Consider the following 19,590-nt stretch of genomic DNA (forward strand, 5'->3'; position numbering starts at 1 on the left):
TTATGAAAGATGAGGCCCGGATAAATTTCAAAAATGGTGTAGAGAAGAAGAGTTGAACAATTAGGGGGGGAAAAGCAGCATTCAAACTGTAAAAACTGGCAAGTAAGCACAAGTTCTAATATGCATATTGATTGCTTCTAATTATTATTATTATCATCATTATTATTATTATTATTGCAGTCATTTGTAAATCTCATAAACCCATATTTTGTCGACAGTACAACATAGAAAGCAGAGATGTTAGCTGATTTTTGGATTTGATGGCAAAACGTTTCAAAGGATTGGGACTGGAGAAACAAAAGTCTGGAAAAGTTAGTGATGCTAACAAGAAACAGTTGAGGGAAGATTTGTTCTGTGGTCAGACAAACGTGGACATCCCATCGTCCAGAAAGAGAAAAGGGATGGTACCGCTTGTCATTAGCTCTCAGTTCAAAAGCCCACATTTCTCATGGTATGGGTGGGCATTAGTGCCTATAGAATGGGCAGCTTACACTTCTGGAAACGCAGCATCAGTAAAATATATACAGGTTTTGTGACATCTTTTTCATAGGCCTTTCATATTTCAGCAAGACGCTGCTAATTCAGATAGTACATCTATTACAACAGCATAGCTTCATCTAGTCCAGCTGCACAACTGGGCTGCCTGTGGTCCAGACCTTTCACCACATTAAAATATTTGGAGTATCATGACATCATTACAAATAAGACTGTTAAAAGAAGACAGGATGCTACACAGTGGTAAACATGGCCCTGTTACTGCCATCAAATTCAAAGTGACCTTATTTTTTTCTTTTGCATTTTAAACATTTAATATGTTTTATGTCTTATTGAGAATTAAACACTGCATTCTTTTTACAGCTTGGGAATTTGGGTTGTAACTTAAACTGATTTTTCTGCATGACATCAGTAACATGACTAACACTGTCTCTAGTACATCCATGAACATCTGCTTATATGCATATCTGTCTGCTGATTTTTAATGGTTATTGTGGTTCTTAATTTTTTCTTTATCGTGACAACTTTTTGACATGATCCCTAAGGTGGGTTGTTTTGAGAGTTGGATTCTTGTGTGATCTTATTTTGGATCCCTGTCTCAGTCTCATTGCTGCATTGCTGTTCAGTTGTTGTGATGTCATTACTGCTGGTTTCTCTCTTGAGTTTATTTTCCTTTGCTTTGTACTTTCAGATCTTTTTCTCATCTGTTCAATTCTAACATCTGGCACCTGTAGGCTGTGTGGAGGGTTTTTTTAGGTATACTCTTTCACAGCCCTGACCTGCCAAAATAACACAGTTTCTGTGTTGAAGTTCCTCAGGATTGCACTGCATAGCTTAAAGTCTGTGTCAAGCTGAAGCCTCATGTAAAGACTTCAATAACTGTATGTTAGAATAATCTCACAACATGATAACTATTCAAAGATCTCATTAAAACTCCTGCCAGTGTTAAATAAAAGTTGATTAAATCTTCTATTTATCTTTTGTGTAATAAAAGCTTTATGAAGCCTGTCCTGTGTGGTCAGTAAACAACAGATTTTATATGTGGTCTACCATTATTAGGATCCTAATTTAGTTATCACTTTCCCACATCTTATGAACTTGCAGCCATGGAATATTATTATTTTCACCCATGTCATGGTGGAGCTCTGTAGATAGTAGATAATGTGTGATAATTTTCCACAAAATATCTTGTTGAAGAGGAAGCTAGGTTGATAAATGTGACCACCATAAGCAAGGAGGGAGTATAAAGGTTAGATAGAGAGTGTATCAAAAGGCTTTTTTCAATAATTCACATAGAAACTTGATGTAAAAAAAACAAACAAACATAAATATATAGTTTTTCACTAAAAACCTACAGTTTGCACAAGTGTTAAAGGGTTAGTACTTGTTATTAATCTCTGGCTCTCTCCAGCAGATGGCCCCGCCCACCCCTGAGCCTGGTTCTGCCGGAGGTTTCTTCCTGTTAAAAGGGAGTTTTTCCTTCCCACTGTCGCCAAAGTGCTTGCCTATAGGGGGTCATATGATTGTTGGATTTTTCTCTGTATGTATCATTGTAGACTTTACCTTACAATATAAAGCACTTTGAGGCGACTGTTGTTGTGATTTGGCGCTGTATAAATAAAAATGAATTTAATTAAATAAATGTGTTTCCCTCTGGACACATAGCATATGTCCGTATGATAGTCATACTCATCCCATATTTTTACATTCCAACTGTTTTTTACTGTTATTACACCACATGAAATACACAAATCTCTTTCTAACAGCACATTGTGTGTTCCAGTTATTACCCCTTTAAAGCACTTTGTGATTCTTTTTGAAACACCCTGTAAAGGTAGTGTCCAATATTTTGTTATGACCTGAGTTTGTACTGATGAACTTATACTTTCATGTTTAAACGGGATGGATACCAAAAATTCTTTAGATGAGTCCATCACAGTGTGCCAATGAAGCACACCACAAGATGGTGCTAATTTGAGAGGAAAATAGTGGGGACAGGTAGTTTATATACAGGTAAGTGACATAGATATAGATGAGCCTGATCAACTGCGATGTAACTGACCTATGGGGTGCATTGGGTCTGTTATAAAGCAGCTTGTAAGCCAGCAGGTCTGATCTCACAGATGAAGACTTAAATTGACACATGTGGCTTTGGTTCAGATTGATGCTGCCATAATAAAATAGATAACACACAAAACCCAGAAAAAGTCCTACATTTCCAGTTTGTTCACCTCAAAAACTTCAGGAGCTGTACAAGTCTTTGTTAAGGTCCTTCTTCAGTTGTAATGAACCCCATACCAAAGTGGCCACTGGTGATTAAAGTGTGCTGAAGTATGAACCAACTGATTTTATTATAAGTTAGGTGTTAGTTATTTTCTCAAACCATAAAACTCTGAGTCAATACCGCACCAACATGCACAAACCCAGGACCTCCAATAAGAACACTGCAGCCACCATTAATACACCTTTCAATCATGTGGAAAGTCAAGTGTGAAAAAAGGTAGGGTCACCAACGTCCTCAGCGCAGGTGAAATCAATCCCTCAGTACAATATGGTATTTACCCTGTAACATTTAGTGTTTGTGACTCACTGACATTTCTGTCAAATAGTCAATTTTACTACCAGGTCGCTTCATTCAGAATCAAGCGACTCAATATCTGTGCAGCAGTGATAATGCGAGACAATGAAATTCTCACTGTATGAAAGTAACGAAAAAAAGCTTCAGTGCTTCTTTTATTGCCCTTCTTTATGAGAGGAAAGGTGATAATACCTTCCTACAGTTGAAAGTTACACCGCAGCAGATGATTCTGGAAAACAAACGATTAATGTAATTGGATTTCTATTTCATGCCACAACCTGCTGATATGTAACCCACAGGTGAGCTATGAACATCATGCTGCTGTGATAAATTCTGCTTCTTATCAAGCTGTTGCCCAGCATGAACATTTATATTTTAAAAAGCTCTATAAATAAAGATTATGAGCTATATTGGATCATCAGTGTTAATTTATTGTAATGTTTAAAATAATTCAATTTGTGTCAGTTGTGTCTTCAGTTTAAGAACTGCTGCACTGCCGGTCTTTAGGTTTATGAATAATGAATTTAACTTCAGTCACAGAAAGCTTTAATAAAGGAAGGAGTTACAATGGATCATCTCTCCAGCTGGAAAAAGAGATATCAGTGGACAAGATGAGCAATTAATCTCAATGTGACAAGCTTTTCTTATTACCCTATATGTCTTTTAATAAAATCCAGACTTGTAATAAAGTCTTATCATTATTATTATTATTGTTTATATACTGTAGCCTGTATGAAATATCATTGTAAGTATCTAAAATGTGCTTATGAAATCCTTATAAAATCTGTCACATCATTCATTTACCTCATGATGTGTAAGAAATGCGATTAGAAAAAGATACAGGTCATCTTTTTTTATTACCATTTTTACATTTTATGCACTCACTGGACACGTTTAACATGTTGGAAACCCTCTTTCCTCAGGGATTTTGCTCCATGTTGTCACTATAGCATCGCACAGTTGCTGCAGATTTGTCAGCTGCACACCCATCATTGCAAATCTCCACCACATCACAAAGGTGCTCTAATGGATGGAGATCTGGTGACTGTGGAGGCCATTTGAGTACAGTTCAAAAAACAGTTTGAGATTATCTGAGTTTTGTGGAATGGCATATTATCCTGTCGGAAGCAGCCATTAGAAGAAGGCTACACTCTGGGCATAAATGGATGGACATGGTCATAAGAAATACTTAGGTAGGCTCTGCTGTTTAACTGATGCTTAATTAATACTAAGGGGTCCAAAGTGTGCCAAGAAAATATCACACATACTGTTACACAACCAACAGCAGCTTGAGTTGTTGATACAAGGCCAGCTGGAGCCATGCTTTCATGCTGTTTATGCCAAATTCTGACACTCCAATATCAATGTTGCAACAATAATCAAGACTCATCAATTTTCCAATCTTTGGGGTCCAATTTCGGTGAGCCCAAGTAAAGTGTAGCCTTAATTCTTAGATGACAGGAATTACACTCGGCATGACTGTTGTAACCCATCTGTGTCACAGTTTGACGTGTTTTTCGTAAAGCGATGCTCTTCTGGTTAATCGAGTTGCGCGGAGGGAGGGGGGCTGGAGCTATCATAATCAGAGGGTGAGAGGCAGGGTACACCCCGGACAGATTGCTAGTCTGTCGCAAGGCTAACACGAAGAGACTGTTTATACTCATATTCACACCACCTATGGGGAATTTAGAATCACCAGTTAACCTAACCACGCTAATTGCACGTCTTTGAACTGTGGAAAGAAGCCAGAGAGATCTCACACAAACACGAGGAGGACATTCAAACACACACACAGTAAGGCCCCGGCCAGATTGTCGAAGTCAAAGTCAGGACCTTCTTGCTGCAAGGCAACAGTGCTAACAACCGCACCACCATGCATTATACATTTAAAGTCACTTGAATCAACTTTATGCTTCATATCTACATGCTTAAATGCATTACACTCCTGCCATGTGAGTAGTTGATTAGATGTGTATGTAAACGAGCACCTGAACAGGTGGAGAGAATGAAGTAGTTAGCAAGTGTATATTTACACAGAGATGTAATTAAGAATATTAACTATGGCTGCACTTCAGGGCTGAGGTATTTAGCGTGCCTGTCCACTCAAATGTAAACGAGTTATTGTTTATGGTGCTTTGTTGCCCCTGCATCACTAGTGAAAGGGAACATCTGATGTAATGGCCTAAAGAAATGGTAAAGGTCTAAAACATCTGAGGTGGAAGAATACGTCTGTGCAGGGAAAAGTGTAATCAGGCTTACAAGTAAACACCCGTGAGGTGCATGTGTCAGTAATATCAGTGTACGTCAGCTATATTGTTTCATTTTGTTTCTCGTGTTTCTTTTCTGTCACTTGACCCCACCCTTCTGCTTCCATCTCAGAGCTGTTCAGAGGGCCTGACTTCTGTCACAGGCTGATAAATGAGAGCCAGCACCAGATCGTTCCTCTGTATTCACTGTGTGGCAGTTCTGTTGTTACAGGGTCACCTAATTTCATTTCATGCTCAAAAGAAAAGGCGGTGAAAGGACCTTATGAAATGAAAGCAGTACGACGGTCATACTCTGAGCAAACCGGTTCAAAAATTTGAGTAGGGGTTTTTTTCTGGTTTGCTTTCAAAGCTCACTTCTGTTCAGTCTTTCATTTTAAATAAAGGGATTCTAAAAAAGCTTTGCCATTTTGTCTCGTCAAACTTTCGCCTGCCTGGCCTGTTGTGTCTGTAGTTTGTGCTGGTGTCACAAAATTGGTTTGATTGGTGGCTACAGTTACCGCTATTATGTTCACAAAAGCGTAGTGTGCACATTTCATTTCAGAGTTGGCAGTCAGAGTCTAAAATATCGCCTCTTATTTACAGTGACCTCACTCTTACATAATCGAGATGCTGTTTAAATGCCATCCACTGTAAATATCAAATGGCTTACCGTCACAATCCCGAGCACAATAAAAAAAAACAGCTGAATTACTTCATTACTGATGTGCAGAATACGCAATCCTTCATAAATTATAAATGCCACAGTTAATCAAGTAGGACTTTGCTCATTAATTTAGTGGCTCTGCCTAATGTCACAAAGTAGAACAAACTAATGGGACTGGGTAAAGTGCTCAGCAAATCATTAGAATCTTCACCTTTGATGACTGACGTCATCTCAAAGGGAAAAAAACGGCACAAAGACGTCAACATGTAGCAAACAGAGGTGATTATTTTTTTACACCTCCAGTTTGTCACGGACAGCATTTATTTCATGGTGCTGGACTTGCCATGAACTTGACTTAATTACAAGCTGCCTGTTGCTATGACGATGACATGGTTTGTTCTGCTGTGTTGGTGCAGTGCCAACATGTTTCCGCTCAGAGCTGTGTTCGCTGCTCAGCAGCTTCTGTCATTGGCAAACAATCAAACATGCGAGGAAGACAAAAGCACAAAAAACATTAGTGTGACACCTACCCACAAAATTGATTATGAACACAAAAGTATAAATCTCAAGTCTCACGTGAGACTGAAAACTAAGAAGTTGGGTGGAAATTTAATGGTAATAACTTTGCTCCTCTGGTTTTTCTTCCACCACCACTATCAGGTTTGTTTTTCTTTGTTTAGTCTTGATGGCAGACAGAACACACAGTGCCAAAAGAATTCAGTCAGCCACCCAGATCATTGAATCCAGGTGTTCCAATCACTTTCATATCCACAGGTGTTCAAAATTAAGCATCTAGGTATGTGACCGCTTCCACAAACATTTGTAAAGACTGGGAACTCAGGAGCTCAGTGAATTCCAGTGCGGTACCATGACAGGATGCCACCTGTGCAACAAGTCCAGTCATGAAATTTCCTCATTACTATTTATTCCACAATCAGCTGTTAGTGGTGTTATAACAGAGTGGAAGCGACTAGGAATGGCAGTATCTAGCTACAAATATAAGGCCATGTAAATTCACAGAGCAGGGTCAGCAGATGCTGAGCCACATAGTGCGTAAGATCACCAACCTTCCAAGGAGTCAATCGCTACCGACCTCCAAACTTTATTTGGCCTTCAGATTAGCTCAAGAACAGTGCGTAGAAAGCTCCATGGTATGGGTTTCCATGGCTGAGCAACCCTTACATCACCAAGTGCAATGCGTTGGATGCAGTGATGTCCACCACCACTAGAATCTAGAGAAATGCAGATGTGCTCTTTGGAGCAAAGAGTCACGCTTCTCTGACGAAACTGCTGAACAGTACTTGTCTGACTGCGTTGTGCTAAGTGTAAAGTTTAGCACAAGGTGGATTATGGTGTGGGGTTGGTTTTTCAGGAAAGAAACTCTTAATGCTTCAGCATATTTTTGGATACATTTTGGACAATTTCATGCTTCTAACTTTGTGGGAACAGTTTGGGGACAGCCCCTTCCTGTCCCATCAAGACAGCACACCAGTACACAAAGCGAGGTCCATAAAGACATGGGTGAGCAAGTTTGGTGTGGAAGAACTTGACTGGCCTACAAAGGGTCCTGACACGAAGCTGATAAAACACCTTTGTGATTAATTAGAGCAGAGACTGAGAGCCAAGCCTCCTTGTCCAACATCAGTGTGCGACCTCACATATGCATCTCTGGAACAAAAATTCCCATAAACACACTCCACCTTGTGGAGAGCCTTCTCAGAAGAGTTAAAGCTGTGAAGACACATACAACTATATTGCATCTAATAAATGTCAATATGGGAAAATTGTAGCTGTGAGAGATCTTAACATGTTTTTCACTATCATGACTATTAAGCAATGTTTTAAATGACTTTGTTCCATACTTATCCCTGGGTCTGTTATTTTGAGTTGTAAAGAGTGTGTTACACTGGCAGGTATGACTGCACGTAGATTTTAGTGCCAATTCTAGGTAGCTAGTTAACAGCAGCAGACTTTTTTCAGGGATCAGCATTGTTGTCTGTTTTGCTATTGTCTGGTATTCATGCGTGGTAACTATCACCCTCACTTTAGTAGAAGTTTTTAATGTGTGGCTAAAACGGCAAGAAGCTGTAAATATAAAAGCAAAATACAGCAGCGAGTTCGACAACCATGTTCAAATTTTGACATCTTCCTTTCTGGTGAATGCACAACCTGTGAAATTTTAAGATACTACTGCCCTGCTGAGTATCACACACTACTCAACTAAGCAGTCTAGATGTACAGTGTTTACTGCATTGCTTCTGTCTGAAAGTATTTCATTTTAGTTTTCACCCAAATTCAGAAGGATTTCATCATTGAGGGAAAGAAGTGCACCGACACAAGTTCAAACCAAAACTTTTATTTTCTTCTTGAATATCCATTCATTCAGTAGTTGCAAACATCCTCAGTTATAAAGATCACTGCATGTAGCAATGACAGTGCAATCGGTGGCTCTGTGCAGTCAACAGCAATTACTGTAGCTTGTGTTCATGTTAATTCAGCCCTGTGATCTACTCGCAGCCAAACAATACATGCTTGCTTAGGTTTTCGTTAAGGTGCTGCCTTAATAAAGGACTATGTGTTTAAAGTGCAATTATTCTAGTTCAGCATTTACTACTTGTTCTTCAGCTCTGAGGATGCGATTGTGAGGTCTTAATGACATTGTGCAGAGGGTTGCTCACCAAGAAACCAATCAGATATAGGCAGGTACAATAAAAACTGTGAATCTTGGATTTTTTTTTTTTTCTGCCTGCCATGCAGCTCATCCCATTTCTCTCTCAGTAATGAATATTTTCACCCTGGCATCAGGATCACAGCGGGGTCCAAAGCATGATTCACTCACACATGTAAACAAGATCATTTATGTTAGACTCTCTGATCTGAGTGATGATCAAGCCGCTATTAATTCTTGCAGTTTTCCGGGTACAGATGTGCTAACAGTCACTCGTGATAGCTGAATGACTCGAAACGAAAGGAAAACCACCCTTATACAGATGTCATCCTTAATTTTACACAGCCTTGTTATTCTCTCTGGCAATTCTGCAGATGAGTGCATCTTGTCTCTGAGTGTTTTTTGCTTTTTTTAAAATGTGATGAATGAAATCTGGCTGCTAGGCGACAGTCAAATCTGAAATTGCATCCCCCTCCTGCTCTCAGTCTTCCTACTTTAAATCACCTTTGTGGCGTTCACGGGGATGCTGTTGCTGCTCTTCCTCCTTGTCAAACTCTCTATAGTGCTTTTTGTCTTCCCAGTTCCACCCGCTGCTTCATCCTTGTTTTCACGAAAACAGTAGACTCCGTAGAGGCGGAATTTTTTATCAGGGAAGCCAAGGTTTCGGACTCCTGGCTGGGATCCTCCACAGCGAGAACGGGGGTTGACTATGGGGTACCGAATGCTGCCATCCTCAAGCCAGCCTGCTTCACAGCGGTCCAGGAGTTGAAACTTCCACGCTGCATAAAGCTGACCCACTTTGGCCGCCACTGAACCGTCTCGAATGCACGCCTTAATCGCCTCCGCATAGTTCACCTTCTTGAAGCGCTTGAGGAAATACACTTTGCCTAAGGCGGAAAAAAAGAGAGAGGCGAAGGAAAGTTGTTTGTTGTAAGAACATGTTAAAAGGTGAAGGAAAACAGAGTCAGTGCATTGTTCAGGGGGGCAGAAGAGAAGCGAATGAGAGAAGGAAGCCCCAGAGACAAGCTAAGCCCTGAGGGTAGATATTCACAGTTTTCCTGGCCTCTCTGCCTGATTGTGTTCAGAATATCAAGTCATTCCAACAACCGTCTGGGCTGCTGCTCAAAAAATCGAAAGGCAATACTGTATCAGCAGGCAGAACTCTAAAATTACTCTTAAAATGCTTCAATTTTTGCTTTCATCATACCTCTGAGGAGACTTTTCGCCTGGCAGTATATTAAAGAAATCGGTATCCTGATAAGCTAACTAGTTTGAACTGAGCTGAATCACAAGTACCTTCACCTAAGAAAGCAGCACAGAATAAACAATCTAACCAAGAATAAACGTCTGCTGGTTTCTAAAGCCAACGGTTTATGAAAATCATCTCAGCGAGCAAAGCTTTGCAGTTGGCTCAGTTATTGATTTTATGCTTGTTTATGTGACTGGTGGCTATTAGAGAGGCAGAATATTGTCTCATATTTCCCCAGTGGACTTTCAGTAAATGCATTTCAGCTGGACCGAGACACAGCATCGGTCACAACCGCTGCTCAAACCTCCTGCCCACAACAGACTGTCCACAGTAATTAACACACAAGGGAAGCCATGAGCAATTGTTTAAGGTTTCTGTCAAACCACCTTTTTCTCACTAAGGAAAGGCACTGGTTATTTTAAAACAGTCTGTGATTCAATAAAATCATTTTTAACTGTTTTTAAAACTTCATAAACACGGATGCAGACTCAAACTCTAGAAGGTTGTACTATTCCTTGGCAGGTACATTTAACTTCTAGTCTTTCTGTCTACCTATTCCCCCAACAAGAAATATTTTGCCAGTTGCAAATCTGAGTATAGCAGTTTATTCTTATAATAATCAACGTGGGCTTTTTATATACTGTCTACTCTGAGCCAAGGTGTCTTTCTGGAATAACTTTTGACTACACATACCTTTCCTCCAGTAAAACTCTTTTACTTTTCTTTTTTTTTTTTTTTGTTTAGGCTTGTGAACATGAAGGTAGCATGTGCAGACTCTCTGTGGGAATGTGATGTAAATCAAAGAACAGGGAGATGAAAGGCAAGGCTTTCTACCCAGAGGACACTGTGGCCCTAGCAGGGCTGAATCAACATACCCTGATTTAAAACCAATGGCCTAAGGCCTCAAAGATCACAGGGAGAGATCAGAGATCTCATTTCCCCCTGGTCTACCACTCATGAAACATCCTATTTTTAAAAGTAGCAGCATGACAAAGTAGCACTTGAAAGCTTTTGTTCTTTCTTAATATCATGTCACAGATACTGGATAGCACTTCTTATTTGTTGTATGTCATGTATCTCCATCTCTCACCGTTGAGCTTGGAAGTGAAGCAGAAACCATCATAACGCTCATCTTCTTTGTGCCTATAGCCGTAGTTTCGAACACCAGCTGGGGTGTCCTTACGTCCGCACTCGTCCCTGGGATGAGAGATAGGGTACTGAACTGAGCCGTCCTCCAGCCATCCAGCATTACACCAGTCTAGTCCCTCCAGCCATGCCTGCAGAAGAAGATAATGTAGGTCAGTGGGTCGATCTAAAGGATTAAAGAAATTATAAAGAGGGGAACAAATTCAGTTTATCTCTTGTGACATAACTCCATTGCACTTGACTTTACTCCATAAAGCCTCTAAGAGTTGGAGGACTGACCTGCAGTAAAATTCCTGATCTCCATATTCTTAATTCCAGACTTACTACTGCTCTAAAAAGTTAATGACACCAGTAAGTAAGCATATTGTAATAACTAAAAAAGTACCTGTAGACTAATGTACTATGGATGGTGTGATCTCTATGCATCCTAACTAGCAATACCTTCTCAGTATGACACACCGTCCATGTTTAATTCAATTAAAGTATGTGTATTCACCTTGTGCAGTTGAGAATGAGAAGCTAGAATGGCATCCTGCTTTTTGCAAGCATCCTCAGCCTGGTAGTAGTTGAGCTTGTAGCGCCCCTCACGGGGATAGTAGGGAAAGACCACTCCTACAAGCGACAGAATCAAAGTAGGAAGCTGTAAATGTCTTTAGTTTTTCTGAATTTCATACAGACATTAAAATTATAAGATTTATTTTAGGTATTTAGTTATTCCAAAGTTAACAAATTCCTTTGTCGCAGCAATTAAAATTAAATTAAACACCACAGACATATAGAGTCATGTAAAAAAAAATGAATAATGAAGAGAGAAAGTGAAGAGATATGTGCTGTCTTGGAAAACACAAGGTGCACCCTTTATGCTTTCATGGGAATTAAAAGCCAAAGTTGCAGCCAGGTGCACTTGATTAACGGATCGTGAGAAAGCGTGAGGAACTCTATAAAAATAGTGTTGGCAGTTTGCTGTACTGGTGCATTCAGATGTGTGTTAACACACTGGGAACAGAAGCGATTGTTACTGTCCATCAGTCTTGAAAGGATAATAACGACATTTCTAAGCAATTTAAAGTCCATGATTGTACAGTGAGAAAGATTATTCACAACTGGAACACATTCAAGACAGTTGCTGATCTTCCCAGGATTGGAAATCCTAGAAGATTTACCACAAGGTCAGACCCTAAAATGTTCATAGAAAGAAGAAGAAAAAAGGAGCTACATCTCAGACTCTACAGGCCTCTGTTAGTATGCTAAATGGGTTGTTTGGAAGTGTCTCCAGGAGAAAGTCTCTAGTGTTAAATTCAAGTCCAAAATGCTGGGGCAGCACCTTGAGATGACTCTGCATAAACAATGAGCTGAAGCAATGCTGTAAAGAAGAGTAACAAGTAATAAGTAAAATGTATAGATCAATCAAATAAAATGCAGTATGACAGTTAACTTAATAAGACAAAAACAAATTTGAAATCATAAATACAATAAGATAAGTATACCTTTAAATAACAGTATTTAATAATAATATCATTATATAACAGAACAAAAATCTTCATCTTCAAATTCAACAAAGCAAACTAAAAAATAATTTAAAATGACTTTAAAAATACATTCATATAAGATGGCATTTAAGTCTCACAGTATAACAGTGTGCAATGTGGTGAACTCAAATAAACTGAACATTTCAACAAAATCTCCTACAAATGGCCCAGAGCCTGACCTTCTAAGTCAAGGTTGACAAATCCTGTGTCGTCTTCCATGTCGTTAGTGACCTCACACTCGTAGCGTCCATAGTCCTCCAGCGTGACATTTTGGATGATCACCGATGCGTCGCCTGGTCCCGCTTGCTCCAGAAACACACGGCCACGATACGATCCAAACACACGCTGCTGCCTGGAGAGATTTGAAAGACACTCATTGTCCTCAAAACAGCTGCTGTTAGCAAAATGATTGAAAAATGCTCCAACCTGAGAAAATACTTGGAAGATAAACTGTGTGTGACAGAGTTTATTGTGTCAGTGCATCTTATCTAAAATAAAATTAGCGAAACTAAAGCAAATTTGGAGAAAAAAAAAATCATGAAATCATAATTAGTTAAAACAAAAGTGCAAGATGAATCAACTGAGAATAACGATGCAGAATTTACTTTCCCAGTGCTACAAAGACGTCCTCGAACTGCAGCGTGTCCGTCACTTTGGTCCATTTAATCCTGATGCGAGCAGGATCGACGTTCTCCGGCTCATGATGGAATCTGCAGGGCAAAGTGATGGAGCCACCCCGATGTGTCACCACTTTACCAGGAGCAGTCTGCACAATCACAGCTCCAGTGTCGTCCTCTGAAAGGAAAGAAGAAGCAGGGAAAATTGTCTCAGCTTATTTCACTGCTACTGATGGAAGATTTTTAGTAATATATTCTTTTATATGCAGGTTTGTGGCTAATATTTCTTTTTCTTATTACTAAACAGAAGTCTATTTTGGGAAATATGCGACCCATACTTGTAACTGTAATCATGAAATTCAGTCTTTGAATCTATTTGTGAGGCTTATCTCTCTAAGATGCCTGCAAAAATTGAATCAGCATCAGCTAATAAACCGTGTGCTGTTTACTTGTGCCATCACATTACTGCTCCGGTAATTGAGCATATCAACAGAGGAGAACGTTTTTTTCCTATCGAAGGGTCCAGCAAGCAGCACACGCATCTTCCTGTCTGCTCTATCACGACATTACTCACTCTACAATTTTAACCTTCACTTCTGCAGAGAGCGATTCACCAAAATTACCCAAGACTAATGGTAACCACAGTCCTCTTCCTCCAAATGGACAATAACAAGACCTGTTTAGCATTTTTGGCCGACATTTGTTCAGACGCTCTGTGTGCACGCGCACCTAGGCAACCAAAGACTCACAACATGTGTGGGTTAAACATTTAAAATGTTTAATGAGCAGCTGCAAAAGGTTTTCTGCTATGTTGTGACCAGATAAAGGCACCTACAATTATCCATGCCAGCCAGCAATTAGTCCTGTCACTACTTACTGGTTGTTTATCACCATCACAAATAAAAGCATCAAGTGATGTTTAATCAAAACTTTAAGCGCATTATTTCTCAGCGTTGGAGGTTATGTTGTGACATACTTATGTTAAGCCAAATAACACAAAGTTAACATTTTCATTAGGTTTTAAAATTTTCCAGCAGTGATAGTGTTTTCAGATCCAAGGGGTTCATCAGTCACTTTTAAAAAGGGTCACACTGTTTACTCTGGGGATCTGCAAATGTTTTAACCCTCCTGCTGTTTCATCTTCACTTCACCTTTTTTTAAATTATTATTATTTAAATAGTGGCAAATCACAACACTTGCCTCAAGGCGCTTTGTATTGTAAGGTAAAGAGCCTACAATAATACAGAGAAAACCACAGCAGTCAGATGACCCACTATTAGTAAGCACTTGGTAACAGTGGGAAGGAAAAACTCGCTTTTAACAGGAAGAATAGGCAGAACCAGCCATGGAAGCATGGCTTTTCATCTGTTGAAATCTGCTTCAACCTGTTGGGGATGAGGGAAAGGAGACAGTACAGGCAATACTGTGGAAGAGAGCCAGAAATTAATAATGACAAATGATTAAATGCAAAGTGTTTTATAAACATACACGGAGTGAAAAGAGGTGAGTGAGGAAAAAACAGTGCATCATGGGAAGCCCCCAGCAGCACCATAACTAAGGGAGGAATCAGGGTCACCTGATGCAGCCTTAACTATTTGTTTTATCAAAAAGGAAATCCAAATTGGGAGCTGGTTCCACAGAAAGTTGAAGGCTCTGCCTCCCATTCTGCTTCTAATTACAGAGGAATCACAAGAAAACCCGCAATCTGAGAGCAAAGTGCTCTGATGGAGTGATATGGTGCCGTGAGGTCTTTAAGATAAGATGATTATTGATCATTCAACACCCTGTATGTGAGGAGAAGGATTTAACAGAGAGCCAATGAAGAGGCTAATATGGAAGAAATATGCTATCTCTTTCTAGTCCTGTCAGTACTCTCACTGCAATATTTTGGCTAAACTGAAGGCCTTTCAAGGATTTTTTAGGACAGCCTGATAATAGTAAATTACAAAAGTACAGCCTAGAAATAAATAAATTCATGAACTAGTTTCAGCATCACCCCGAGAAAAGTTTTTAATCTTAAAGACATTGTGCAAACGCAAAAGCAGTCCTACACATCCTGGTCAGAAACAACTCCATGGTTACTGACAGTGCTACAGCAGACCAAGGTAATGCCATCCAGAGCAAGCATCTAGTTAGACACCATGTTTCTAAGTTTTTTGGGGATGAGTTCATAACCTAAGTTTCATCTGAATTCAGAAGCAGGAAACAGGTCACCCAGATCTTTAAATATTTAGGACATTTTTGTAGTTCAATGATTTGCTTTGTGTAGTATGGCTTCATTGATCGATAAAGCTGAGTATCATCTGCATAACAATGAAAATGTATGTTATGCCTTTGAATGATACTTTCTAAGGGAAGCATGTTTAATGAAAATAGAATTGGTTCCAGTACCGAATCCTGTGGAAGTACATAATTACACCTTTAACACGTAACCTCTAATACCTGTAAAACATTATGGTCAGTGATGTGGTGAGTGATACCTGCACTGAGGTCTAACAGGAAAAGCACAGAGATGAGTCCACTGTCAGATTCCATAAGAAGATCATTTGTAAACGTCACTAATGCTGTTTCTGTGCTGTGATGAACTGAAAAAGCCTGACTGAAATTCTTCAAATAAACCACTCCTCTGGAGATGATCAGATTTTAGGCCTACAGAGGATTTCAACATTAACTATTTCATTCATCTTCTAGTCTAAACACAGTGTAGAAAAAGAGTAGAAAGCAAGTGTGTGACTCAAGTGAGCCAGTACCCGACTGACTTAAGTTTTCCATCATGTTTTAAAATGTCCAGTCTAGAAACAACCTAAAAGGAATAGGAATTGATGAAGCATAAAGTACATCATATTTCAGTTTTAGGATTTTGCATGTCAGGACAGAAAAAAAGAAACATTTTGTCCTTAATAGGCTTGAAGATTATGTAAATAAAACCTCAGATGAACAACAAAATGTGGCATATTGCATTTAAAAATAGTCATTAATCGTTTATTTGTTTGTTTAAATGCAAAAGCAATGTGTGAAAAACTATTCACCGTTACTGCTTCCATGGGAACTGAGCGGGAAAGTCACAACCAGGCGCTGCTAATAAAATGCACTTGATTAAATGGTCATCAAAACGTTTGAGCATCTCTATAAAATCAAATCTTGGCAGCTTGCTGCTCTGGAACATTCAGGTGTGTGTTAACGAAATGCCAAGAACGAAAGACAGAGAAACAATTGTTACCACCTATCAGTCGGGGAAGAATAATAAGGCCATTGCCAAGCAATTTGAAGTCCATCATTCTGCAGTGACAAAGATTATTCAGAAGTAGAAAACAATCAAGCCAGTTGCCAATCTTCCCAGGAGTGGACATCCCAGCAAATTCACCCCAAAGTCAGAATGTGCAAAACAAAAGATACATCTCAAACTCTGCAGGCTTCAGTTTGCATGTCAAATGTAAAATTTGTGAAAGGGCGAACTGAACAGTTATAGCCTATTTGGAAGGTTTGCAAGGGGAAAGCCACTTTGCTCTAAAAAGAGCATTGCATCATGGCTTAGGTTTGCAGGGCTGCATGTGAACAGACTGCAAGAACAATGTCCTTTGAACAGACAAGACCAAAGTGGAGATGTCTGGCCATAATCCACAGTGCCACACATGGTGAAAACGAGAGTATCAAAGTGTTTTAGGGCAACACAGTGGTTAGCACCCTCACCTCACAGCAAGAAAGGTCACCAGTGGTCTTTCTGTGTGGATCTCTCTTAGGGGCTTCTCCTCAGGTACTCTGGCTTCCTCCCACAATCCAAAGACATGCTTGTTAGCTTAATTTGTCATTTTATTTTGCCCGTAGGTATCAGTGTGAGCCTGAATGATTGTCCACCTCTCTGTGTTAGCACTGCAACAGACAGCAACCTTTTCAGGGTGTACCCTCACTTTCACCCCATGACTGCTGTCATGAACTGAGAGTGAGTGTGCTTCACATACCTGTACCTATTTGTATCTAGAAGCTGATAAATTCACGAAGTACCAGCATGTCTGTAACACATAAACTACATGAATAAATAAAATTATAAATGTTATGTTGAACAACAGCAAGAATTCAATTATTTTAAACTGTTTTATTTCAAGAGAAAATATATCTTTTTAGCTTTTACTCTGAAGGTAATATAGACAACCAGAAGTACTGCAGTCAATAGTTTAATCTTTGACATTCTCTATTTTTCTGACAAGACAAACGTTTATCTCGGTCCTCAGGTGGGCAGTGTTTAATTGGGTGCTCACAGTTCTGATAATGAACAAAAGTGAAAGCTTTGCTTGTGAAGATTATCATTGTTACAAAATGGCCAAGGCGGTTTTATCTGCACAGCCCAATGTCACGGAAATGAATGAATAAAATCGCAATTGCCAAGAAATTCTGCACAAAATACTGTGGGATGTGGAATATATTATATATTAATGTGAATACAGGTACACTGAGTTTGGAGAGTTAGTGGAGAGCTCCGGATCCCAAAGCCCATAAAAAATTAAAGTCTATTTTGCTTGGACTCTAAGATAACCCAGCTGAGGTTAATAAAGCTGTTCAGATTTTTCCAGTAACTTTTCCACCAACTTTTTATTACTATCTTAGTAAAAAAAGAAAAAAAAATCCTGAAGAAACTCTACATATCATTCATGTTATTGAGCAGATAAATGCAAATAAAGATCTCCTCACCTTGGAGAAGAGTAATTGTTCATACAAATGAAATCGTTAACTGGTCTTACCAAGAACATGCACCACTTTCCTCCTTCCTTTCTCTATGCCAGCAGGCGAGGAAGATACCGAGAGAGCAGAAGTCAGGATAAATGCCACAAAGATCAGAGGCTGGAGCTCCTTTGAGAACTGCAAGAAAGGACAGCTCATACATGACAACCAGCACAATCGGAAACAACTTAGTACAACTTGCTGGCAGTGCCTTGTAGTAGTTGAGCTTGACAGTGTCAACTTTGATACATCCTAAACAAGTAAGATAAAATCAACATTTCCTAGAACTTTCCAGCAATGATAAAACTCAACCAGAAAATGCATATATTGCCTGTTTAAATGCTCTGCACTAAAGCTGGTAACCAAATGGCTGAAAACAGACAATCAATTATATTAATCAATTTTTTAGCTCACAGTCACAGCACAAAAGAGAAGCATAGTTCTCACAGCATAGTTTAAACTTATAGCTTGTTTGCTATTTTTTATCTGCACTGCCATGTGTCTCAATTAAGAACTGGAAGTATTTTTTTTCAGTGAAAAGTCCTGGATCAGAGGCAGCCAGGTAGTAAACAAAAGACTACACACAGGAACACAAAAATCATGGCAGCTACTGAAGAAAAACATAAATGTGGTATTTGTTGTTGTTATCATACACATTAGACATAAGGACTGTTATTACCTGTTCTCTGGCAGGTACCACAAAAGGGTTACTTTGCTAAAAAAAAAAAAAAAATAAACACAATTCTCCCTGAATGCTATTGTTGCACAGGAGAGTGTGTAATGCATGGACAGAGCCAGCATGTGACACCAGTGTTTCTGCTGCATCAATATATCCATGATTGGTCCAGGGGATGGTGCAATGCAAACCACTCTGCATATGCAGAGGTCAGAGTTTCACTTCATTGTGTATGGAATAAAATCATTATAATAGTCATCTTAAAGGTGTCAAGGCAAATGCTGCCACTGCATGCACTGCTAGAGGTCTGCAATGTCAGCGTCACCTGTGAATAATCACTTCCTATGAAACAGCTCTGGTGCACCACATAAATTCTGAACATGAATTCAGGCCTCAGTGAAGCAGAGTAACTAAAGCAGCTATTTTACATGCACATTGCACACTATAAACAGCCCTGCTGCATCATTTCTCTCAAGGTTAGTCCAATGATCATCCCTGCAGCTGCACGGTAACGTAGCACACAGAACTGCCGAGCAGAGCCATACTATCCGAGCATAGAAGTGTATGAACTTACCATGGCTATCACAACAGGATTAATGCCTGGATGATGACGATGTGATGCTGTGAAGCGTTTAACTCCTCAGCAAGGCTAAACGCTGATCTGCAGCAGCACTCACCTCTCTCTTGCACCCCCCACCCCCCACCTTTCTCTCTGTTTCCAGTCCCATTGCTGTTCTCTCACTCTGCAGGGGAACCACCAGTGTTTGTGGGTCGTTCCCGCAGTCCTCCGATGACGCAGCACATATTTGATTGTGCACTGTGCGTGGATACGTCTTCTCTGCATTATAAAGCCAATTAGAGTGTCACTTATTCGACTGTCACATTGATTCAGTTAATGTGGTGAAAGCTTATTTACTTTCATGCAAACCAATGTTTCTTTTCAAGATCAATATCAATAATAGAAACTGTTTGCATGAAATGCTGACTGAGAATTAAGATTGATTGT

The 19,590-nt window shown here is 39.5% G+C and overlaps 1 protein-coding gene across 1 annotated transcript; it reads right to left on the reverse strand.

Moving 5' to 3' along the window:
* Nucleotides 1-8,283: 8,283 nt before the first annotated feature.
* hapln4 (hyaluronan and proteoglycan link protein 4) lies at nt 8,284-19,313 on the reverse strand. Its single transcript, XM_040053088.1, has 7 exons — nt 19,159-19,313; nt 17,929-18,046; nt 13,181-13,370; nt 12,755-12,927; nt 11,543-11,658; nt 10,991-11,177; nt 8,284-9,538 (listed from the first exon to the last, which is right to left on the reverse strand). The coding sequence occupies exons 1-7, from the start codon at nt 19,159-19,161 to the stop codon at nt 9,147-9,149; spliced, it is 1,179 nt and encodes a 392-aa protein (XP_039909022.1). The 5' UTR covers nt 19,162-19,313; the 3' UTR covers nt 8,284-9,146.
* Nucleotides 19,314-19,590: the final 277 nt, after the last annotated feature.

The sequence above is a fragment of the Simochromis diagramma genome, unplaced genomic scaffold (assembly GCF_900408965.1).
Source record: "Simochromis diagramma unplaced genomic scaffold, fSimDia1.1 OVJJ01000419.1, whole genome shotgun sequence".
NCBI lineage: Eukaryota > Metazoa > Chordata > Actinopteri > Cichliformes > Cichlidae > Simochromis > Simochromis diagramma.